We start from the raw sequence: 25,754 nt of genomic DNA, 5'->3' as shown, positions 1-25,754 counted from the left end.
TGTTACTTAGTTACCATGCGTCATTAGGAAGGAAGTGACGTTACGGCTGTTGAAGAGTATTACGTCCGCATTTCAGCAATGAGCCTCGAACGATTTGGATCATCAGACTTGTAAATAAGTACACTTCGTTTTACACCAATAATCAAAATCATCTCCAACCAAATGAACGTGACAAGAGAGCTGTCGTTTATGTTCCTTGTATCTGTTGTCCTCTGTCACTGTCACTGTCAGTCATATCTCTCGAGTTTTTTTAGCTTTTTTTATATAGCACAATATCCACTAAACGTGCTACAAGCGCTTTACAAGGGGCCTACAGCACCACTTAACATGTAGAACGAGACATGATGCTTGTTAGGATATATTACAATTTTATTTCAGACAGAGACAATGCTGTTAACGACTAAATTGGAAAAATATATATTAAAAATGAGCATGTACATAGATAGTTTTTATTCAACTATCATTACCATGCAAAAACTAAAAACAGTAGCTTTGATAGTACGCCTATAATTTGTCTCAGAGAAAGGTAATAAATAGGCACGGCGTAATAGTAGCCTCTATATAATACGGATATAGTCGGTGTTAGGGTTGAGTGAGTTAAAGGTTTTACAGCGCTTGTGACACATTTGGATCATTTCAGCGCCAGTAAGTAAGTGTTCATTACCGTCTCATCCAGACACAAGCACAGGATCCCACTAAGAGGAACACAATCAAATGCTTACTTTATACCCAAAACAAACAAATATAACTATACAGAAAAGTGAGTAGGAAAGTGCCAGAAGACAATAGAGAATAAAAAATTTTCGCGGCGGTGATGGTGATGGGGTATGAACCCGCGACCTAACTGGTACGACAACTCCGCCTGGCCGGTGAGAGCATGACTCTACCGTATGAGCTATCCACGATCCCTAAAAAGATCGTCTCTAACTCAGGTCATTATTAGAGCTCTCTCTCACCGACTACTCGAGATAATAATACATAAAAGAGATGTGATTGACAAGGAAAAAAATATCACCTCCCAAAACTATGCATTTGACTTTTTCCCTCCCAGCCTAGGACTTCGATAAGGGAAAGGACAAAACCAAGTAATCTCATTCTAAGACAAAGACAAAAAGCAAATTGAAAACCAGATATAGGGGTATAGAAGACACAGTGAGTGATCTCCCTGCCCACTATGTAGTGTAAATGTTGCTGCTCGAAGCTCGAAGAAATAAATAATAACGTGAAGTTGAATGTAATCTTCAATTTAATTACAAAAACAGATCAAATGAACGTTTCGGGTTTCCCCTTTATCAACAAAACAGGATGATTGAAACACCACAGATGAATGAGATGATGTGGTAGTGGCGTAGTTAAGATGAATAAACATTATCTCATTCGTCAATCATCCTGTTTTGTTGATAAAGGGGAAACCTGAAACGTTCATTTGATCTGTTTTTGTAATTAAATTGAAGCTTACATTCAACTCTGCCCACTATGGGAAGTCAGGAACCCCAGGGAGAATAAACACATTTGTTGAGCTCCAAACAAATGGAAACAATCAAGAAACAATAATAAAGCGTTCATTTTAATAATTTATTATACAGCAATTGTATGTTATATCTATGTACACAGTAATCAACCTCATTATTTCTCACGTCCATGTCAGTGTCGTATCAAATTCTATACATGATACATATGTGACCCACTGTCTCAAAACGGTATTATGTCGGAACGAACCAGATACTTAAAAGCCGAATTTAATGTTAAACTGGTCAAAAATATAAATTGTTGGCATTAGCACCCTAAAATATGGTATCCATTCTCCTCAGTGAAACATACAAACTCAACACAGGTCTGATATATCTGGCTATAAATTCAATTTCCAACATCTTAACCATCCCAACTTAATACAGTTTTGATGCGAAGGGTCACATATCAGAAAAGCAGCATTCCAACCAAAGGAGAAGGAGACTAACACAAAAAAAATCAAATTTTAAAAGAAAGTTTGTTTCAACATGAGGTGCTTTTTTCGTTTTTTTTTCAAACAATTTATTTCTGCTTCATTTTTTAAACAACAACAAAAAAAGCTGTCAATGCAAATTTGTATTGTTGCTCTTATCCTTCTATCTTCAATTGATTCCTTCTCTAAATAGGGTGCGAGAAAAAACCAAAAAAAAAACTGGAAAAAAATCTATGTACATAGAAATGAAAAAAATAAGCAAAATTCGTAATTTAATACCGACGCATATCGCAGAACTTTTAAGTGTTTCCCTTGTTTTATCTAAATTGGACTATTGTAACTCCCTTTGGGCGAATTTAGCTAAAATTAGCAAACTTCAGGTTGCTCAAAATAACGCAGCCAGACTCATTGTACGCAATAACAAAAAATACCCGTCAGAAATTCTCCTTCTCCGAGAGTTACATTGGCTTCCTGTGGAAAAAATAGTTGCCTATAAGATTTGTACTGTTGTCTACAAATCCCTGAGCACGAACAGTCCCTCCTATATTAAAGACCTCTAAACATATATGTCTCAAATAGAAACTTGAGGTCAAGAAATGACCAATCAATCCTTGTCAAACCTAAGCCATTGCGTAAAATAGGTGAACAATCTTTTCAATTTTCGGTCCCCCATTTTTGGAACTCTCTCCCATCACACATGAGATGCTCGGATTCATTGACAACGTTCAAATCTCACTTAAAGTTCTATCTATTTACGTCATAATGTTGCAATACTATTTTCATCTTTTGTTGTTAAATTGAATTCGTATCAAGTTTCCATCAAACTTGTCTTACTGTAATATGTTTTGTTTTATATCACTGTAAAGCGCGTAGAGCCTGTGACAACGGGGTAAAGCGCTATATAAATGCCATTTATTATTATTATTATTAAAAGTTTAGAATCCTGTAACCACCAGACCATAACTGAAAATCTGAAATTTCACCACAATCAAACTAATTTATTGAACAGAAAAATTTATTTATAATTATGTATATGACGATTGTTTTAATGGATACACCTCAAATTTGCCATATCAAAGCGATAGACTAGCATCCTATCCAAGGGTAGCAAGCAATAAATACTATCAATTTATCCTTATATAAACCTGGATAAACTCCAGCTCCGTGGGTCTTATGGCCCTGAAAGGCTACTTTTTGTCTTTTCCAGGGAAAATGAAAGACTATAAGAGATAGTTCAATAAATCTATCCTTATGTTTAGCTTAGACCATCCATTCCGACATAAACATCAGCCGAAAAGGAATTTTAGAGAGAGAAAGAGAGAGGATTTACAATGATAAAAAAAAAAATAAAATCATCTCTCATAGAATAAAAATATGTAGCTGGAAATAACCTGAAGCTACTATGAATTACTCAAATTGGATGTGCATTACTGTCACAGATTACATGATTACTTTATATCTTTTCTGGACTGAGTGAATATTGATGGCTGAGGAAATGATTATAACCCAAAACTCGTTATTATCATAATCCAATGTTGATGGTTGGAGCTGGTTCCTTTTTCTTGCTGACATTATTGGTGGGTTCACTTCCTGGCTGACGACCAAACAAAGCCTTGAATAAATCATCCCTGGTAAGAAAAAGACATCGGGATGAGTTTGGGTTGAAATTAAATTGAATCAAATCATGAATGAAAATGCGTTTATAGACTTGCCAAATTGAAAACTTCAAATTTTGTAATTTTAATGACAAATTTTAGTAAATTGACAAGGAAAATCGTAGCTTCTGAAATTGTGTATGAACAACCACAATATTGTTATTATTATTATTATCATCATTATTATAGTAGTAGTAATAGTTGTAGTAGTTGTAGAAGTAGTAGTAGTAGTAGTAGTAGTAGTAGAAGTAGTAGTAGTGGTAGTAGTAGTAGTAGTATAAGTAGTAGTAGTGGTAGTAGTAGTAGTAGTATTAGTAGTAGTAGTTGTTTTTGTTCTTCTTCTTCTTATCATTATTATTATTTTAAAAAATCATCATTTAAGTATTAACTAAGAATTAAAAATTCGTAATTTTCCATAAAATTTCATATTTGGCCATGAAATTATCTAAAATCCATAAATTTACGAAAAATATGTAAGATTCGGCATGTATGCATTTACTTTGATCCCAAATGAATGAAAAGAATTTAAAACAGAAACAAGTTAATATTGCATGTCTAAAGTGTTCATCTGGAATTTGATGATTAATCTGTAATAGCCATTTCTCCTGTTGACGATTCATTATTCAACATATAAAATCCAACACATACAGCTTTTTAATTTGCGTCTCCAGTACCTTTTCACGAGGTCAAAGAGCATTGCTAAGTTAATGATAGTGATAGTGGTTGCATTTTATCAATCAAATTATTAATTTTCTCGTCTGACACCAGTGGTGGCACATTCAGCTTTCTCACCTGTTGGAGTAGGTATTCTGTCTTGCCTTACAAAAAAGAACTTAGAAAGAAAGTGTCGATTCAAACCAGTGCAAACAATTACGCCGCGTAATCGGAATCTATTGGCCAGAGACAATTACAAATACTGATCTCTATGGAAAAAAACAGGGTTCAACTGCTAAGTACAATAATAAAAGAACATCTTACGTTGAGAAGATAACACATCCAAAGCCCAGACTGCAATGACAGAATATTTCCTTTATGGCAACAAATATGTAGGGAGACCACCAACATCAATAGTAACTACCCTGAACCAGGACCTCTCTACAAATCAGAAATTTCTGGATTCAGATGAGGCCGATCGAATTAATCCCTGAAGAACTAAGAAATACTGCAGTACCCTCCGTACTAAAGCCACAAGATCTTGACATCCTCAAAACTCTGGCCCAGGACCGTGACCAATGGAAACAATTAACAACATGGATGGAGAGAGCAGCTATACTTATCGACCATGACTGAATCACACAATTCTCAGCAAGCGTCATTCGGACTGCAAAGCTCACTACTACTACTTACAAATCTGGTGTTTTGTTTTTTCTTACAGCATCGGCCTACTGTCTCGTCTTACAGAGTCATTGTCTCTTCTAATCTTACAGTACCAGTACGCTAATTAATCTTTATAGAGTTGGTTTACTGACAGTGTCTCATTGTCTCATCTTACAGTGTCCTGCTTCATTTCATATTATGTCCTGTCTCATCTTGTAGAGTTGCTGTGCTGTCTCATGTTAGAGCTGCAAACCTGTCTCATCGTCAGTGTCCACATAGTGTCCTATTTCATCTTACAGAGTTTGTGATATGTCTTGTCTTACAGACTCAATGGTCTATCTCATCTTACAGTGTCCAAACCATTGTGAGCTTCTTCTTCTTCTTTTTTTTCTTTTTCTAAATGACTTACTTTTTCCATCCTTATAAAAATCACCTTTTAAAATACGTGTACACATCAATCCTAATTGACCCCACCCCCCCCCCCCCCCCCCCCCCAACATAATCATGTGCACTGCTCATTTATTAAGAATAATAATAATAATTAATAGACAAGTCATACAACTCACTTTTGCTGATCACTCCACGTTGACTTGTCATAAGGAGCCATGAAGTTCCGGAGTTGTTCTTTTACATGGTATCTAAAAAGAAAATAAACCCATTATATATATGGAAAAAAAAAAAGTCCTGAGATTTACTGCCCCCACGCCACAAACACACACACATACAGAGCTGCCAACCCCATATGATGAGAATTGTGTACAATGGGACTTCAAAATGGGGGAGATTTCATAAAAATGGGTACAATCCGGAAATCGACGGAAACTAACCATTGTGAAATTAAGAGGAAGGTATAATTAAATAAAGTCAAACCGCACAAGCTCAATTGCAGCAACAATGATGTTCCCAAGACTATAATCCAATCCTTTCAGAATTCTACCTCCCAGCATGAAGATCATAATTGGTATAAAAATATATGAATAATCACTTGGTCACCAAGGTTTCTCAATAGGCTAGTAATAATGCTAAAGAAAACTGAAGTGACTCCATACACTGAAAATGGGTACAATCTTGGGGGAAATGCGTACAAGTATACAATTGCTGAAAATGCGTACAATTCCGCATTTTTTGCGGTAGGTTGGCAGCTCTGCACATACACAATTGGAAAAAATAAATTCTTAACTTGCAATATACTTGGCTGTAATTATATTATCATGGATATAATATATAAAGACAAGAAAAGAACAGAAAAGACTTACCTAATTTTTTTGCCTTTCGTGGCCCTAGTATCAACTTTTCTTTTCTGTTTCTTCCTCAGATTCTGAATTTCAATCATGTGCCTGTGAGGGGAAGAATAAAACAGCAAAGATCGCATCAATAATTATACAGAAATACCAATATCAAGATACACGAGAAATGGTCCGTATGTAACTGGAAGTACTTTTGAGATGGCTAACTAAACAAAGGTGTTTTGGGGGTCCCAAAAGCTCAATTGATAGAGTAACAACAAGAGATGAAGCGAGTAGGAAAGTGCCAGAAGACAATAGAGAATAAAAAAAATATTTCGCAGCGGTGATGGAGGTTTGACCTTACTGGTATTGACGACAACTCTGCCTGGCTGGTGAGAGCGTGACTCTACTGTATGAGCTATCAACGATCCCTAAAAATTTTTTTTATTCTCTATTGTCTTCTGGCACTTTCCTACTCACTTCATCTCTTGTTATTACCAACATAAGTGCCTGCTCCACTCACTTTTCTGAATAAAAAATTGATAGAGTACTTGCCATACATGCAAAGGGACCAAGATCGATCCCGTGTACAGTCAGTGTTCATTTTTTTTTCTCACCCCCTTGTCCACACAGTCGTGACTGAGTAGATGAATCTGTTAAATCTGGTGTAAAGTACTTTGAGATAGACTGCATCCTATCCAAAGGGTACCAAGCAATTGTCATGGTCCATTTCGCGCTATTGAAACCGGGATAAACTCTGGCTCCTTGCACCAAACGGTTCTGACAGACTTCAATCAAAGGTGTTTTGGGGGCTTCTGATGACAATTGGGATTACCTAATAAAACGATAATTTGTTCATCTCTGCATACTTTCACAAAAATTTAAAAGTAATATTTGTACTTTAAACATTAAATTTAATTTTTGTTCCCCAAGGGCACCTGTTCTGTTTAGTAAATTTTGAAGCTCTTTATCTCAAAACCACTTTCCCAGAGAATGGTCATGAAATAAATAAAATGTAGAGAATTGTATACCCTTTTACCCCTTTTTGCGGCTATGTGGTCTAGTGGTTTGACACTCGTTTTCGGATCGGAAGGTACTGGGTTTGAGCCTCGCGCTCGGTGCATAGTTGAGTCCTTGAAAAAGGCTCTTTACTCACATTCTCTCACCGTACTCAGGTGTAAAATGAATACCTGTTCATTAACAGCGTTGTCTTTGTTCGAAAAATTGTAATATCACCTAACAGGCGGCATGGCCCGTCCTACATATTAAATGTTGCTGTTGACCAGGGACCCCTTGTAAAGCGCTTTGAGCACATTTAGTGGATATTGCACTATATAAAGCTCAATTTTCTTTTTTTTTACCCCATACCAATCTCCATAAAATGTGACATGCAGACCATCTCCTCAGAGCACCTCGTAGATATTTTAATGAATGTATTTTTATAACTTTAGATATATAATTACTCTTCATTAAAATAAACTTTCCTTTTCCCAGTCTTTTTCATGCTTGATATCTGTTGTACTGATGTGTATATTTAAAAAAATAAGTCCATTAGAGCCATACGGCTCATGAAATGAAACTGGAGTGTGTTCGTCGTTATTGTATTAAATGGACAATAGCAACTCTTTGCTACCCTTTGAGATGCATTCCGCCCACCAAATCAATCCAAGCACCAGTAACACACTTTATAGTCACCTGGAACAACTACAAAAGACGTCGAACTTCTACGTCATGGCACAACACCGAAGGGCTAGAGCTCAGGTGGTCGCTGGTTCGGATAAGTAAGCTACCCTTTGGACAGGATGCTAGTCTACCTTTGAACAACTTACTGCCAGATCTACCAGACCCAGCTACCCAATCACTGCTGGGTGGACAGAGGGATCAGCAAAAAAAGTCTCAATTACACCTGAGATTGACAATGGTTCCTTTGTTTATAAGGCAGACCTGCCAAATTGAAAACTTCAAATTTAGTAATTTTAATGTCAATTTCTAGTAATTCGACGAGGAAATTCGTAATTTCTGAAATTGTGTATGAACAACCACAATGTTGTTATTATTATTATCATCATTATTATAGTAGTAGTAGTTGTTGTTATTCTTCTTCTTCTTTTTCTTATCATTATTATTATTATTATTATTATTATTATTATTATTATTATTATTATTATTATTATTATTATTATCATTTAAGTATTACTAAGAATTAAAAATTCGTAATTTTCCATAAAATTCCGTGCTTGGCCATGAAATTTGTCTAAAATTCGTAAAATTATGAAAAATTCGTAAGATTCGGCATGTATGATAAGGTGAGTGTTCTACCAAATGAACCAACATGACCCCTGCTCTGATGAGTTACAGTAATGTAATGTCTGAAACTGATGAATGAATAAAGTATATCCTAAACTAATGGATAATAATAACATAATAATAATAAAACAATTATAATAATAATAAAAATAATAATAATAATAGTATTAAAACAATAATATTAATATTAATAATAATAATAGTATTAAAACAATAATAATAATAATAATATTAATAATAATAAAATAATAATCGTAATAAAATAATAATATTAGTAATAAAATAATAATAATAATAATAATAACAATAATAATAATAATAACAATAATAATATTAACAATAACAACAACAACAATAATAGTGTACATGAATAAAGTACACCCTATCTTATCTTACTTGTTCAAAAGTTCAGGGTTAGTGTCGTCATCATTCTGTTTCATTTGTATAAAGTCTTTCAAGCACATCTGATAGAAATCGCTGTCATCCACAATCTCAAAATTCACATCTACTTCCTGCCTCCTTGGCCTTCCTCTCACCTGAAGAAAGAATCACAGATCAAAATATTAAAAAAAAATAAAAAATAAAATAAACAAACAAAACAAAAACAAACAAACAAAATTCACGTTCAAATGTTTTATAATGCTCAATGAATAAAATATATCCTAAACTAATGGATAATAATAATAATAATAGTAATAATAATAATAATAAAACAATAATAATAATAATAATAGTAATAAAACAATAATAATAATAATAATAATAATAATAATAATAATAATAATAATAATAACAACAATGTTAAAATACTATACTATATTCATTACAAACCATATCACATTAAAATTTCATTACGTATATAGTTACACATTACAAGAGGCCCGTACTATTGGATACTGTGTGGGCTCTATTGATATGTAAACATTCACGAATTTTCCTATTAAAAAAAAATAATTTGGCACCAAAAAATCCAATATGCCTTGATATTCATCATAAAAATGTCAGGATTACACGTACAGTTGAGAATTGTGTGTAATCTACCCAGGGATGCCACCAGGCAAATTTAAAAAAGCCTGAAAACTTGCGCGGACGAGATACAAATCAACGTCAAGGGCTTTGTAGGGATTTGAAAAATATCAAATTTGGAATATTGTTTCAGTACTTATTATTGCAATTGAGAGCAAATAACACACAAAAGAAAGGAGAGTTAACAGTTTTCAAATTGATGAAATAAGGTGCTGAAAACAAAATATAGACAAATTAATATCAATAGCTATCAGGGGTGAGAATGACTGGTCACATAAAAGGAGAAAATTTTTCATTGTGAAGATCATGACCCACCCATGCAACCATAACCTATAAATTTAAACTTCACTCAAATTCACTGAGATGTGATCCAAAATTGTAAAAAAGTGTAATTACAGTTGGTGGTTGTAGTAGGGATGATGATGTGGTGGTGGTTGTAGTAGTAGTGGTGGTAGGGATGATATGGTAGTGGTGGTAGGGATGATGATGTGGTGGTGATTGTAGTAGTAGTAGTAGTAGTAGTAGTGGTCTTAGAGATGATGATGTGATGGTGGTTGTAGTAGTAGTGGTGGTAGGGATGATAATGTGGTGGTGGTTGTAGTATTGGTGGTCTCTTAGAGATAATTGTGTGGTGGTGGTGGTTGTAATAGTTGTGGTAGGAATGACGATATGGTGGTAGTTGTAGTAGTACTGGTGGTAGGGATGATGTGGTGTTATTTGTAGTAGTGGTGTTGGTAGGGATGATGATGTGGTGGCGGTTGTAATAGTAGTGGTGGTAGAGATGATGTAGTGGTTTTGGTGATTGTTTTTTTTTTCAGTGATAATAATAGCAATTTGTCAAAAAGGAGGAAAATGTCTCCGTCCATCGGTCAAACGCAAGCAAAGTGTAAAAATAACAGGAGCATAGTTTTGTATTGGTATTATGTAATATATTACTATTACTAGAATAAATCCATTCTTATCATTAAACATAAATTTAGTTTTTCTAAATATTTAATGGATGGTTGCGAGAGAGAGAGAGAGAGAGAGAGAGAGAGAGAGAGAGAGAGAGAGAGGAGAGACTTCTCTACCAGAATAATTTATGAATTGATCTTAGGAATTTTATATTAAAAAAAAAAAAAAAAAAAAAAAAAAAAAGAAGAAAAGAGAAATGGAAAGCAAGGCAAAGGGAAAGAGGAAGAGAGAGAGAGAGAGAGAGAGAGAGAGAGAGAGAGAGAGAGAGAGAGAGAGAGAGAGAGAGAGAGATTTGTCCCTCCCCTTCCCCTTCAACCATCAACTAGCTAATCAAAGAACACCACTGGTCGTCTGTGTCAATTGTGACATCTGGTGCCATTCAGTCTGGCCCGACGTCATAAAAACGGGACCGTCACTAAATTTCACGAGACTATTGCACAGGTGTCAAAATATGACATAAGACATAATGGTGATTTTGTGGTTTTGAGGGAAATGTTTGACACGGCAAATTCAGCGGAAAATCACTGTTTATTTATCAAATTTTTTTTTTAAAAAGGAGGAATTGTGATGGGGATGGGCGTATATAAACTACCATTTAGGTACCCAAATATTCGACCTGCGGTGACAGCCCAAACTATTCACCCGGCGAAAAAGTTCCGGCTCAAATCTCGATCACGATTTTTTTTTCTTCTTCTTTAAAAAAAATTTTTTTTGTTTTTTTTTGAATAGTGACGACGGACAAAAACCGGAGGTTCCGGATTAAAACCGGCAGGTGGTTAAAAAACCGGATTTCCGGCTAAAACCGGAAAAGTGGCATCCCTGTCTACCCTATGGGCAGTATTCCAACGCTGTGATACTCTTACATTGACACGGAACTTACAATTTCCAGCGCTTTATATTTAATAATATTATTTATTCATTTCCCCCCGTGGTGTCCGGCGTCCCTTAACAGAGAGAATACAAGAATATCCCAAAAGAATAAAACAAAAGACTGGCAAATGATTGTCATGTCACTGCCTTTCTCACCCTAAGGACACAGGCAGGGATAAACTCTTATCTCATGACTCCATAAGATTCCTTACCTCCACTTCATCCTCGTCGTCTTCTAACACCAGTTCCTGCACAGTGTTGTCGCTGGTATTTGTCTGACCAAGGATACGGGCGTTGCTGCGATTCTGATGGATACGCCTGATCAGACGGACTTTGTTGCCGAGTACCTTTATGGAAAGAAATTTTAAAATTGTGAAAAGCTACAATAAAAGTAATTGTCCAGAGCTGCCAACCCCATCTGATGAGAATGTGTACAATGGGACCTCAAAATGGGGGAGATTTCATCAAAATGGGTACAATCCTGAAATCGACGGAAACTAACCATTGTGAAAGTAAGAGGAAGGTATACTTACATAAAGTCACACCGCACAAGCTCAATTGCAGCAACAATGATGTTCCCAAGACTATAATCCAATCCTTTCAGAATTCTAACTCCCAGCATGAAGATCATAATTGGTAAAAAAAATATATGAATATCCACTTGGTCACCAAGGTTTCTCAATAGGCTAGTAATAATATGAAAAACAACTAAAGAAAACTGAAGTGACTCTGTACACTGAAAATGGGTACAATCTTGAGGGAAATGCGTACAAGCGTACAATCGCTGAAAATGCGTACAATTCCGCATTTTTTGTGGTAGGTTGGCAGCTCAGATTGTCTTGTCTTTAAGGGTTTTACAGCGTTGGCAACACATTTAGTCATACCAGCACCAGTAAAAAGCTAGAAAATGGGATCGTTAAATGTTGTTGATTGATTTACAATTAAAGCACCTAAGAAAAGGTAAGTCAAAGGGGAACTGGTTCAAGTAGGAAACAAATGTAGATTCCAAGAGCACAATTTCAATGTACTTAGTTTGACGTCACCTAAATGTCTCATCCTGACTCATGCACAGGTGCCCACCAAGAGGAACACACTCAACACATAACATGTAGGACAAGACATCATCATTGCCCTTTTCACCCTGGGTCAGGGTATAGGCCACAGACAAACAGCCTCCATCCTTCTCTATCCTGAGCTAACTTTTTTATCTCATTCCATGTCATATCACTTCACTGTATATAAGCTTCTTTAATTCTTTCCATGTTCCTTGTGGCCTTCCCCTTGATCTTCTGCCTTAGGGTTCCAGGACAAGACATCAGTTGAAAAAATTATTTTCTCTGGTCTCAGGACCACCTTCTTTTAATATACGTACCTGTTGTATTTGTTTCAGCACAGAGATGTCAAAAGCTGCAAAATTCTTTGATTTGATATTGGCAGACGAAAGACGAGTTTTCTCATCCCACTTCAACAACGTGTTATTTCTGAAATATACAAAAATTACACATTTGGACTTTGTAAACCAGACTTAATTTTTATTTACCGCCACAGCTACATTGAAATCATAATATTTGTTAAATGAAATAAGTTTTGGATGACTTAAGGCAAACTCCAGCTATTGACCAATATCAAAGTAATTCAACAATATCACTGGAATATGATCTTTTCACACATACAAGCAACAACAGCCTATAATTGGACTATTCTAAACAACAGAGAAAATACTAGTCCAATCAATCTCTCATTATTAAAGTGATTCTTTAAATTGAGCTTTCTTGAGCTTTATATAGCGCAATATCCACTAAATGTGCTCAAAGCGCTTTACAAGGTCAACAGCAACATTTAACATGTAGGACGGGACAGGATGCCTGTTAGGCGATATTACAATTTTTCGGACAAAGACAACGCTGTTAACGGCCAGGTATTCATTTTACACCGGAGTACGGTGAGAGAATGTGAGTAAAGAGCCTTTTCCAAGGACTCAACTATGCGCCGAGCGAGACTCGAACCCAGGACCTTCCGATCCGAAAGTGAGTGCCATACACAAGACCACATAGCCGCACAAAAAGAAAGTTATGTACATAGACATATAAACTTTACAAAAAATAAAAATATCTATAATATTTACCTAAAAGTTGAAAATTTCTTATGTCCTTTGGTGAGCACGTCTTCAAATTCCATCCGTTTTTCTTGCTTAGAGTTGTCATCATCTTCGTTATCGTCATAGTCCATGCTTTCTTCTTTATTCACTCTATTTTGCCCATCATCTTCCATTCCATCATCATTATCAGCTCCTTCCTCTTCATCATCAATACTATCATCATCATCATCATCTTTTTTACCTTTGACCTTACTGGCACTTGAACTTTCAGTTTCATCTTCCGGATCGGATTCGCTTGTGATCTCTTCGTCATCCGAACCTTGTAGTTTTCTATGGATAGAACAAAAGGATATCTCCAAACCACATTCCACATCTACCAAAGGCAACAAACACATGGATAGAACAAAAGGATATCTCCAAACCACATTCCACATCTACCAAAGGCAACAAACACAAACACATGGATAGAACAAAAGGATATCTCCAAACCACATTCCACATCTACTAAAGGCAACAAACACAAACACATGGATAGAACAAAAGGATATCTCCATACCACAGTCCACATCTACCAAAGGCAACAAACACAAACACATGGATAGAACAAAAGGATATCTCCAAACCACATCTACCAAAGGCAACAAACACATGGATAGAACAAAAGGATATCTCCAAACCACATTCTACATCTACCAAAGGCAACAAACACAAACACATGGATAGAACAAAAGGATATCTCCATACCACAGTCCACATCTACCAAAGGCAACAAACACAAACACATGGATAGAACAAAAGGATATCTCCAAACCACATTCCACATCTACCAAAGGCAACAAACACAAACACATGGATAGAACAAAAGGATATCTCCAAACCACATTCCACATCTACCAAAGGCAACAAACACATGGATAGAACAAAAGGATATCTCCAAACCACATCTACCAAAGGCAACAAACACATGGATAGAACAAAAGGATATCTCCAAACCACATTCTACATCTACCAAAGGCAACAAACACAAACACATGGATAGAACAAAAGGACATCTCCAAACCACATTCCACATCTACCAAAGGCAACAAACACAAACACATGGATAGAACAAAAGGATATCTCCAAACCACAGTCCACATCTACCAAAGGCAACAAACACAAACACATGGATAGAACAAAAGGATATCTCCAAACCACAGTCCACATCTACCAAAGGCAACAAACACAAACACATGGATAGAACAAAAGGATATCTCCAAACCACATTCCACATCTACCAAAGGCAACAAACACAAACACATGGATAGAACAAAAGGATATCTCCAAACCACATTCCACATCTACCAAAGGCAACAAACACAAACACATGGATAGAACAAAAGGATCTCTCCAAACCACATCCCACATCTACCAAAGGCAACAAACACAAACACATGGATAGAACAAAAGGATATCTCCAAACCACATTCCACATCTACCAAAGGCAACTGGATAGAACAAAAGGATATCTCCAAACCACATTCCACATCTACCAAAGGCAACAAACATAAACACATGGATAGAACAAAAGGATATCTCCAAACCACATTCCACATCTACCAAAGGCAACAAACACAAACACATGGATAGAACAAAAGGATATCTCCAAACCACATTCCACATCTACCAAAGGCAACAAACACAAACACATGGATAGAACAAAAGGATATCTCCAAACCACATTCCACATCTACCAAAGGCAACAAACACAAACACATGGATAGAACAAAAGGATATCTCCAAACCACATTCCACATCTACCAAAGGCAACAAACACAAACTCTCAAATATTGGTTTTGAAATTCTAATTTCCAAGAAATAAAATGAGTCAAGGCATAAACTTCAACCCCTTAAAAAGAAAAAGATCACAACTAAAGCAGAATATTGTAGTATAAATCAATTTCTACACAAATGTTGGAGTAAAATAAAAATATCTCCACCAATTCGCCTTGACTAAAATGATACAAAAAATCCAAATCTGAGCAAGAAAACAAAACAAAAAAAACAAACAAAATAATAGAACGAATTCCAAAAAAAAAAGTCACACACAACCAATTATTGATTCTTTCAATTTTCAGAATTGAGTTTTGTCCCATTCCACCAATCATGATTATTATTGGACTTCAACCAACACAAACAACAATTGACAATTTTTTCTAAGCTTTGAGTGTTTCCAAAGGAGACAACGATTGATGATTTTCTCTACGATTCCATTGTGTACCATACAAGTAACCACTTGGTACTCTCTACGAGAAAGAGAGAGAGAGAGAGAGAGAGAGAGAGAGAGAGAGAGAGAGAGAGAGAGAAAGATAGATAGAGAGACAGTGAGAGAGAGAGACAGAGAGAGAGAAAGAAAGATAGAGAGAGAGAGAGAGAGAGAGAGAGAGAGAAGAGAGAAATAGACAGAGAGAGAGAGAAAGAGACAGACAGAGAGAGAGAGAGAGAGAGAGAGAGAGAGAGAGAGAGAGAGAGAGAGAGAGAGGAGAGAGAGAGAGAGAGAGATTTACTTTAAAAACATACATCTATCAAATTTCTCTTTCCTTGTTTATTGACAATAAATATCATAAGTGACTAAATAAATACAAAATGAGTTATAAAAATCCCTCATGTTTAATAAAGACAAGTTTACCCTTTTCCCACATCTGCCGGTAGTCTGCCATCCATGACTTGCTGAAGATCCATCAGGGCATTCAAAACCTTCCGCATTGAGCCTTGAGCTGAACAATAACAAATTTTTTTTAAAAGAAAGAAGAAAAAAAAGTAACAATAAGTTTTCCTCTAAACTGAATTAGTTGATTAATAACAACAATATAATATAACCTATCGGTCATTATTTTTATCATCTCAAAGATATTTTAGATTGGATGTTAAAAGAATCTTTTATCAAATATGGTGGAAGGGAAACCCAAAAAGTCCATTATATATAACACAATATTTTTCTATGAACAACTAGAGATGCCTCAATGAGCCAATAAGATGGAGAGAAAAATAAAGTGAGTAAATACGACTCATTAATAAGGGAACAACACAAAACAAACAACGTTTCGGCCTCCTTCAAGTAGACACGAAATATATATTATATATTCAAGGGCCAAAAAGTTGTTTGTTTAGTGTTGTTCCCTTATAAAGAGTCACATTAACTTTCTTTATGTTTCTCTGCATTAAATTAAAGCTGCATTTACTGTCATTTTTGTTTAATTTCTTTTGATTTCTAAACCTGCTCCAATAAATGAAAGTTTCCAACAGAAACAGAAACAAGACCATTATCATGACGAGTATATCCATATGACACAGTGTGTTACTACAATCAAAATATTTCAGCACATACCAACATGTGACGTGTGTATCCATTTGACACAGTGTGTTACTACAATCTAAATATTTCAGCATATATCAACACATGACGTGTGTATCCATTTGACACAGTGTGTTACTTTTACTACAATCTAAATATTTCAGCACATACCAACACCAGCTTCTTTCTGAAACTCTGGGAAACTGGCAAATTTGTCCCAGTCATCAGGCATAGGAAGACGATTGCATGTGGAGATCATCTTCTGAAGGGAAATGCGGCATCTCATCAAATCATCCCACAGATCTGGATAAAATAATCACATATTGCAAATCATGAAGAGAGTTTTAATCTTATCAGACAGAGATCATTAATACATTAATAGCATAACAAAGATTTACATACATTAATAGCATAACAAAGATTTACATACATTAATGGCATAACAAAGATTTATTGTTTTTTTTTGTTTTTAAGGGTTTTACGGCGCTTGCAACACATTAAGGTTATATCAGCGCCAGTAAAAAAGAAAGAAAATGGGATAGTAAAAAGTTCTAGAATTACAATTAAAGCACCCAAGAGAAAGTAAGACAAAGGGGAACTGGGAACAAATAGGGATCAGATGTAGATTCCAAGAGCATACCACCAATGTACTTAATTTGAGATCACCTAAAAGTCTCATCCAGACACAAGCACAGGCCCCAACTAAGAGGAATACACTCAAATGTTTACCAATCATATAATATAATATGCAAACTAAACATAATACAATGCATAATAGAGAGATGATTTACAAGGAAAAAAATATCATCTCCCAAAACAATAACTATGCATTTGACTGTTTCCCTCCCAGCCAGGACTCCGGAAAGGGCTAGGACAAAACCAAGTAACCTCATTCCAAGACAAAGACAGAAAGCATGTTGGAAAACAGATATAAGGAGATAGAAGACACAGTATGTACCTCCCTGCCCGCAATGGGATAACAAAGATTTACATACATTAATAGCATAACAAAGATTTACATACATTAATGGCATAACAAAAATTTACATATATTAATAGCATCACAAAGATCTAGATCAACAATTATTTATCCTAACACGAGGACGGTCCCAAAACTCTCAAAAACAGAGTTAATCTTTTGAAAGGAAATATTTCATCAAATCCTCCCATTTGTTGACATAAAACATATATACGATATTACAGTCCATTTTACAACAGCAGCCAGTAGCTAAAAGTGCAACTACCTGAAACTATTATTCCTTATTTGTCGAATTGGTCAAATAAAAGTCTTATCAAAATTTCCATAAGACAAGACTTGAATGGGGAAAATTGGACACTGATAAATGCAACTGTAATTTATATCTACATCCTACAACATACATAATAGGTAATTCCTTACAAAAAGGCTAACACCGAACCATGCAAAACCCATTTCATAAAACGTCCAAGGTCTCTGGTTCAATATTTCAGGCCTGACAAAGAACAAATATTTGTCTTGTGAGAAAAATTATCATCTTTATCAGGATTAGAAGTTGAGAATTTTCCCTGCTTTATCACATTCTAACAGTTAAACGAACTGGCTTGCTTTACTTTCGGAAGGCCTACAAATACGATATACACCCCTCTTTTCTCTTAATGTTATCTTTTGGTTTGTATTATTCTTATTCTTGCATTACTCTATAGCCTAAGAAGTTTCAAATTTCAAGAATATAATAAATTCAAGTTTTAAAAATTGTCAAACTTACGAAGTTGGTGGGCCACAGCCTTTCCTTTGCCTCTGTCAGACGTCTCCAATGGTGCCCTTACCACATCTGGTTAAAAATGATGGAGTGAGGAGAAATTTAAAACATTTAAATCTTGATACTTTTCATCATATTTGTACACAAAACCAAAAAAAAAAAAAACAAACCCCTCAACCAATATAGACGTGTTAGCAAATGTAGTTAAATCCTAAACCCTTCATAGTAATACGCTTCAACAGTCGTATCCAGAGGAAAAAAAAACCCATTATAAATCTGATCATGTTTTGACTTTTACACATTCTGATCACAAGACATATGAAAAGTTCTAGCCAACATGAAGAATAAAAAGTACCAAATTTCTTTGTTTAGAACCATGATGGCCGCCGTTGCTGGGTGCCATGACACCAGACTATTGAATCCAATTGAATACAACCATTTCAAATCTCATGACTTGCACAAATGAAAAGGACGAGCGATAATCAGGTGATACTCTATCTTTTCTTATGTTCAATAAACCTATTAGAAACGCTAACTGATATTTAGCTCATAGACAGTGATAACCCATAGTGAAAGCTTTTAAAAAAAAAGAGTGGTCTTTCCTTGAGTTCACTCAAAAAACATCCAATTCGTGTCAGACCATAATCAACCAATTTTCTGATGAAGTTTTAAAAAGTTTCCCTTAACATCTTCTCCTTCTTCTTTCAGCTTATCCCGCATTTTGCAGGGTTGCCATAACGAATGCCACATCCTTGTAAAGCACTTTGAGCACATTTAGTGGATTTTGCTCTATATAGAGCTCAATTTAATTATTTTTATTTATTATCTCCAAGCATCTCGGTTCAGAGCATATCTTACTCCAGGCCCAGTTCTTTCATATCGTCCGTTACCTTATCCATCCATCTTGTCTTCGTGCGTCCCATTTTTTCTCTTTCCCACTAATTCTATATTCAATACTTTCTTTCCCACGTACCCCCTGTCTCGTCTCTTAACATGTCCGAACCATTTCAATCTATCTTCACATATCTTTATTGATACATTCAGCCAACCATCGAATTAGTTCCTTTTTCACTTTATCTTCTCTTGTCCAGCCAAGTGACTATCTCAACATCCTCATTCCTGCCCCTCAACTTCTTTATCTTGTTTCTTCGCCGTACAACATAATATAAATTATATAATTTTATCTTCTAACCTTTGATTAATCATAAATTGGTCGACAGAACTGTCAAATGAAAATCCTCTCTATGACTATTAAAGCAATATATTCACTTTTATCCCAGGGTTGCCAATGGCAAACATTGACTGAACTTTTATGAAAACACACAAACCGACCCCTTTCTGAGCGCTGAACTCCAATAAAATGACATTATGTACATACTGTTATTCGTTTAGCAGGTGATTGGAAAATACACTGATGGTTTATAACGTAATGAATGTTTAGTATAATCTCATCATATATATATATATATATTAATTAATAATAAATGTGAAATTATAATTCTACATGTTTTACAACTGCAGTACTGTTAGTATTATTATCCTACAAACTCCTGTACTGCTATTTCCTGTTCCCGCTCTTTTTATTTTTCATTCTTCCCTTTACCTGTCCAAAGAGACAGATGACCAGATTTTCTGTTAAATAAATCTCATCAACTTCATCAAAATAATTGGGCATCCATTCTTTATACCTTCAATTAAAATATATATATAACTTCACAATGAATTCCGTAAATATACGGAAATTTGGCAACCTTGTTTTCCTCTTGTATGTATGATTTGCATTGTACATTAGTACGGCACCTATAAGGTCTATTCTACATCAGCATAAAAGTGTCACGGTCACAGGGAATCCACGTATCGGGACCAAGCACGTCTGTTCCTGGCTAGAGTCACAATTTCGTCAATGGGCATAGAATCCAGTCCATGTAGTAGTACAGTGCCTGCTGGTCTAGTTGTCGAGCTCTTCAAATAGGTAATAAAAGTTCCTCTTGATGATAATTATTTTCTTATTTTTCTTTCCTTTTTTAAAAGATAAATGAGAAAAAGGAGGAGGGAAAGAAGAAAAGGAAGAAAGAGTAGGAGACAAAGGTGGATTAAAAAGAACCTCAACCAACCTTTTCTCTTCATTTCTGGTGTTTCACGTTCTTCTTCATTTTCATCTTCATCCTCGTCAAAATCATCTTGGTTATCATCTACATCCGCATCATTGTCATCTTCATCCTCCTCCTCCTCGCTTTCAAACTCATATGCAAATGGTGTAACACCATCACTGTCATTGTTTCTGCTCAAACACACATAACAACAAAATAATAATAATAATAATAATAATAATAATAATAATAATAATAATAATTATTATTATTATAACAATAATAATAATAATAATAGTAATAACAATAATAATATTAATAAAATAATATCAATAATAATAATAATATTAATAATAGTAATAATAATAATATTTAAACAATTGCACTAACACTCCAGAATAACAAAGTATTTATACACAGGACACTGGCCACATACAACACGTAACATTTGCCATGTAAACAACCCAAATAAAAAAAAAAAAATCAAACAAAACATTAAAAAACAAAAACAGAATTTCAAGTTGTATAAATGCATTCTCAAATCAAGCACATCTAAAACTGGATTTTCCTTCTCTTTATATATCTATCTATAGATATGGGAAACGCTGTCAAAGGTACCAATGCAACATTTTAAACAAATATAAATATATTAATGAGACGAGTGGATTCGCCCATCCATAAAAAGGGGTCCCAATAGCTCAGTTGGTAGAGCGCTTGCTTCACACATTAAACGACAGGAACCAATCCCAGATGAAGTCAAGATTCCCCCCCCCCCTCCTACCCCCACCCAGCAGTTATTAAATAGCTGGATGTTAGATTTGACAGAAAGTACCTTGTGATAAACTAGCGTCCTATCCAAAGGGCAGCAAGTACTATAGAAACCAGGAAAAACTCCAGCTCAATAGGCCTAATGACTCTGAAGGACTACTTACTTACTATCCATAATAGAGAGATTTAACCTCCAGGATAGTGCAGTGATACATCTATTTGATTATTGATCAAATTGTGTTGAGGTAAAACCAAAACTTTAAAACATTTGATTGAATGGATTATTATTTATATATCATAAAAAAGACTGACCTGGAATCTTCGTCTTCATCTGAAAGAAAAGAAATTGATCTAATTATAATAGTAATAATGATGATGATAATAATAATAATAATAATAATAATAATAATAATAATAATAATAATAATAATAATAATAATAATAATAATAATAAGTGCTGATGGTGGCAAAAACTGAAAATGGAGGAAAATTTTGAATGATGGCCTTTAAGCCCCATTATTTTTCCAGCATTCACCCCCCCCCCCCCCCCCCCACCCCACACACACTTTTAAGTTTCCCTATTTGTTCCACCACACATCAAATCTCTCACTGCCAGTACATTTGATTGAAGGAAATATAAATTTTAAAAAAAAGAGGAAATTCCTCCTCTGGCTCAAAAATCGCGGATCTCCACAGATCTGACGAAAACCATCAGCACTGAATAATAATAATAATAATAATAATAATAATAAAAACAATAATGCCTCAAACATTTCTACTATTACTATTACATAATAACCAATATGCTAATTGAGTTCAGACCAAGAATGCTAAAAGTACTTACAAGTAAATTTTACAGGACATGGATGAAAGACTAAGGCACAAACCATATGGGGACTATACTATAGCACAGACACGTGTTCACATGATTGTGTGCATCATGTGGCAACATCTTGTGTACTTCAGCTAATCTCTGCACACACTACACATATGAATATATATATATATATAGACAGCAAGTGAATGTGCTGCGTGATGAAGAGACTACAAGATAGGAGATGGAGGTGAAAGAGGAATGACTGAGAGATTCCCCGTCCATCCCAGCCATGCAAATCCACATTGATGAGCTTATCTTATCCAGACTATCTCAGGGGCAGAGTTTATCTTACACATTTTAAATAAGAATGATTTAGAGCAGAAAAATTGGGACCAGCCTCAGTTTATTTTAGGCGGACAGCTGTGTAATCACTATTGCCCTTTTTCATGATCTGGGAACTGACATAATTATGAGCGCTTTTGACTCCAAAGAAAGAAGATATACCATCAGAATACAAATCTTTCCTTGACGTCCTTTTGCCTTGATACTTGGGATCATCGAGAATTACTGCCGTACGCTTCCTCAGTTGAGTGGAGCCCAACTCCTCTACTTCATCAGTAGCACCTTCTGTTAAGCCAGATTTAAAACCTGAAATAGAGAGAGAGAGAGAGAGAGAGAGAGAGAGAGAGAGAGAGAGAGAGAGAGAGAGAGAGAGAGAAACGTTCATCAATTGGTAGATACAGGGCAGAAAAATAAAAATGTCCACTAAATGTGCTCAAAGTGCTTTACAAGAGGTTCCAAGCCAATAACAATTAACAAGTAAGACAAAACATTACAGAGGTTCTTGTAATAGTAATAGTACCCAGGTCAGCATGCACTAGGAATTCAGCAAAGAGCCTATAACTAACTATAAGTGGACTAATGGCTGAGACCCAATTTTCAAGACTGTTCATGGGAGACATGAAAGAAAATAAAAAACCAAGAGATTTCTTACTTATCCTATGGACGGAATTCAATTATATATGCCTTATAATTTTTGACGATTGCTATTGTCTTCCTCTAAACCAGTGCAAATTTAGAATCCCTTATGATCAAGTATATAACAGACAGAGCTGCCAACTTGCCCAAATCTGGAGGGGGGGGGGGGGGTATTTAGACCTACAAGCGACTTTATCTAGACAATTGTTAATGAACTCATGTATATAATTTAAAACCACATTAGCATATTAGTATTAGAACACTTAAAACTATCATTTTAAAAACCTATTTCCTCATATATGACGGTTATAGTGATAGACGGTCTATGTTGTAATTGCCACCATATACATCCAAAAGTACTTCAAATGATACAGAATAAAATGTGTAAAAATTTGCAGATTAATTAGAGACAAAAAAGGGGGTCAAGTAATAGTAGAGGGGATTTAAAAATTTTAAAAATATGCTTAAAAACTACGAATTTTTAGATTTTCAAGTAGGCAGGTAACTACTTATGTTTTGACTATCAGTCAGTTCATGTAACGGGTATTAAAATTAAAGGGTAGAATAATAAAATGACAATGCTGTAAGATCTTACGAATCTGTTTTGATGACTACGAAACTCATAGAGTAAAGTGGGTTCGACAGTTCGAGTTTCATTGGTGACTCATCAATCACACTGACTGTCAATAAGTTAAGAAAAGCAGACTGACTATTTTCACTGTACGGTGAAAATAGTCTACCAAGCTATTTTCACTGTACAGTGAAAATAGTAAAGGAGGCTATTTTCACGTATGTATTAGACAATCAGATGCACCATCATCCACAGAGTCCCGACTACTACCGCAAACACTGCTACCCACAGAGATTTTTTATATATATATATATATATATATATATATATATATATATATATAATATATATATATATATATATATATATATATATATATATATATATATATATATAATTTTACGTCCAACTGCCACTGGTTCCGTTATCTCAATGGACTGCACATTCGCTCGTCATTACAGTCTGTGGTTCAACGCCCTGTCGTGACTTTTCTCTCTCCAGATTTTAGGTATTTGTTATCATCTCGTTGGGCAATCAATTTTGTTTTGTTTGCCGTTTGCCTAAATATTTTTTTTTCAGGTTAAATTTAAAAGACAAACACAATTTTTCTTTAGTTGGCATTATTTACTTAATCATTAAGACGAATATGAAAGTGAAAGCAGGATTGTTTTACTTTGCTGAAGTTTTTTCTTTCTTTCCTTCATAAATAAAGCAGCTATGAATGTCAACAATGGTGACAACATTTCATTAAAATGTCTATCTTCATTTTTCACCAAAAATTTCTAGCTTTAAAAAGCTTGTGATATAATCTGAGATTAAAGCTGAATAATTATGGTTTTTTATTTCACTCAAAATAGGTACTTTGGTAAACGTCCATTTGGCCCTCCAGCAGGGAGCCGATAAATGGCCTAGTGGCTGTGACCCGATTTTTTGGACTTTTGAGTGACGGGTCTCAGAAAAAGTTCCATAGATTTTTTGTTTATGGATGGATTTTAATGATTGATGTCTTATTTTCTTCAGGAGAAATTACTCTATCGTTTGGTGTAGTTTATTTTAAAATCAATGACAATTTAGTATAACTTTTGATTGTGGATAAAATAGGGTATAATTTAGCTTTGGATAATTAAAAGATTAGAACTTGGTAAATCAAAATTTCATGCTGGCACGTTTATTTAACATCTTAACTTTTTTATAAAATTAAATTCAGGGCAAAGTTGTATACCGCATCCATGAAATTCGTTCCAGTAAAATCCTTACTCAAATCTTAGCGGCCATTTTAGACCAGTTTTGAAATCCAAATGGTGGTTACTACCGGAAATGCAACAATTTTCAGGTCACAAAGTCCGTCAGTAAATAACAAAGACAAATAGAAGACCATTTTTCAGCCTTTAAACTCATATAACTTTTTTACTGCTTATCTGATTTTCACAATTTTGGTATCATTAGAATCGTGTTGAAAAGCACTTTAAAATGATATAGGTTTCATTGAGCTCAATCCAATTTGAATTTTTTACCAAAGTACCTACTCAAAAAAAAAAAATTCCTGGTATTGATGCTTGTAAAAATATTGTAATATAACTATAACTCATGAAGTAAAAGCTGTATTTAAAGACACTCATTAATTATCTGCAACATTATAGCTTGTTAAAATAGTCTACCAAGATATTATCATCGTATGGTGATAATCACCTTCCAAGATATCACCGCACCGTCGTAAGGCGTACGTACGGTGAAAATAGCAGCTTACAAAAATGAAAAAAATTACCATCTTCTGGATCCTCTGGGTCGATATCATTGTCGGGAATTGTGCTTTGAAGCTGGAAGATATCATCAAAAAGCGAAGTGCCTCTATACTTTGAGTCCATAATTAACAAGTAGAAAAAAATTCATAGATTCGTATTCATTGTAAGAACTAAAAAAAAAACGTGTCCTGTGTTGTTTTGACAAAAGTGAAAACGGAAACAGAAGCAATCGGGAAAGCCCGAAATCAGGAGCGCCCATGCAATAACTCGATAACATAATATCGTTTACATCAATTCTTTTTTATTTGTCAACATATTCA

At 34.9% G+C, this 25,754-nt stretch overlaps 1 protein-coding gene across 2 annotated transcripts; it reads right to left on the bottom strand.

Moving 5' to 3' along the window:
* Positions 1–1,561: 1,561 nt before the first annotated feature.
* LOC144978074 (protein AATF-like) lies at positions 1,562–25,651 on the bottom strand. 2 transcript variants are annotated; one of them, XM_078923618.1, is made up of 14 exons: positions 25,458–25,651; positions 22,648–22,791; positions 21,639–21,657; positions 20,583–20,749; positions 18,475–18,540; positions 16,901–17,032; positions 16,064–16,151; positions 13,423–13,725; positions 12,670–12,778; positions 11,510–11,644; positions 8,844–8,983; positions 6,171–6,251; positions 5,481–5,552; positions 1,562–3,570 (listed from the first exon to the last, which is right to left on the bottom strand). In XM_078923618.1, the coding sequence occupies exons 1-14, from the start codon at positions 25,555–25,557 to the stop codon at positions 3,465–3,467; spliced, it is 1,662 nt and encodes a 553-aa protein (XP_078779744.1). In that variant the 5' UTR covers positions 25,558–25,651; the 3' UTR covers positions 1,562–3,464. The 2 variants fall into 2 exon arrangements, with proteins under 2 accessions (XP_078779744.1, XP_078779745.1); XM_078923619.1 differs by lacking the exons at positions 22,648–22,791; positions 25,458–25,651 and adding an exon at positions 22,171–22,321.
* Positions 25,652–25,754: the final 103 nt, after the last annotated feature.

Source organism: Berghia stephanieae, chromosome 8 (assembly GCF_034508935.2).
Source record: "Berghia stephanieae isolate SIO BIC M18660-M18661 chromosome 8, UCSD_Bste_1.3, whole genome shotgun sequence".
NCBI classification, from domain to species: Eukaryota; Metazoa; Mollusca; class Gastropoda; order Nudibranchia; family Aeolidiidae; genus Berghia; species Berghia stephanieae.
Note: the sequence above shows the minus strand (reverse complement) of the source record. Positions and strands in the feature narration are given on the sequence as shown.

Bases quoted from the DNA above. Each gene is read 5' to 3' on its own strand.
- LOC144978074 (XM_078923618.1), bottom strand. From the start codon at position 25,557: ATGGACTCAAAGTATAGAGGCACTTCGCTTTTTGATGATATCTTCCAG. The intron at 13,726-16,063 runs GTAAACTTGTCT...TTCTATCCATAG, and splicing joins CCGGCAGATGTGGGAAAAGG to AAAACTACAAGGTTCGGATG. The intron at 6,252-8,843 runs GTAAGATAAGAT...TTCCCCTCACAG, and splicing joins AACCCTGAACTTTTGAACAA to GCACATGATTGAAATTCAGA.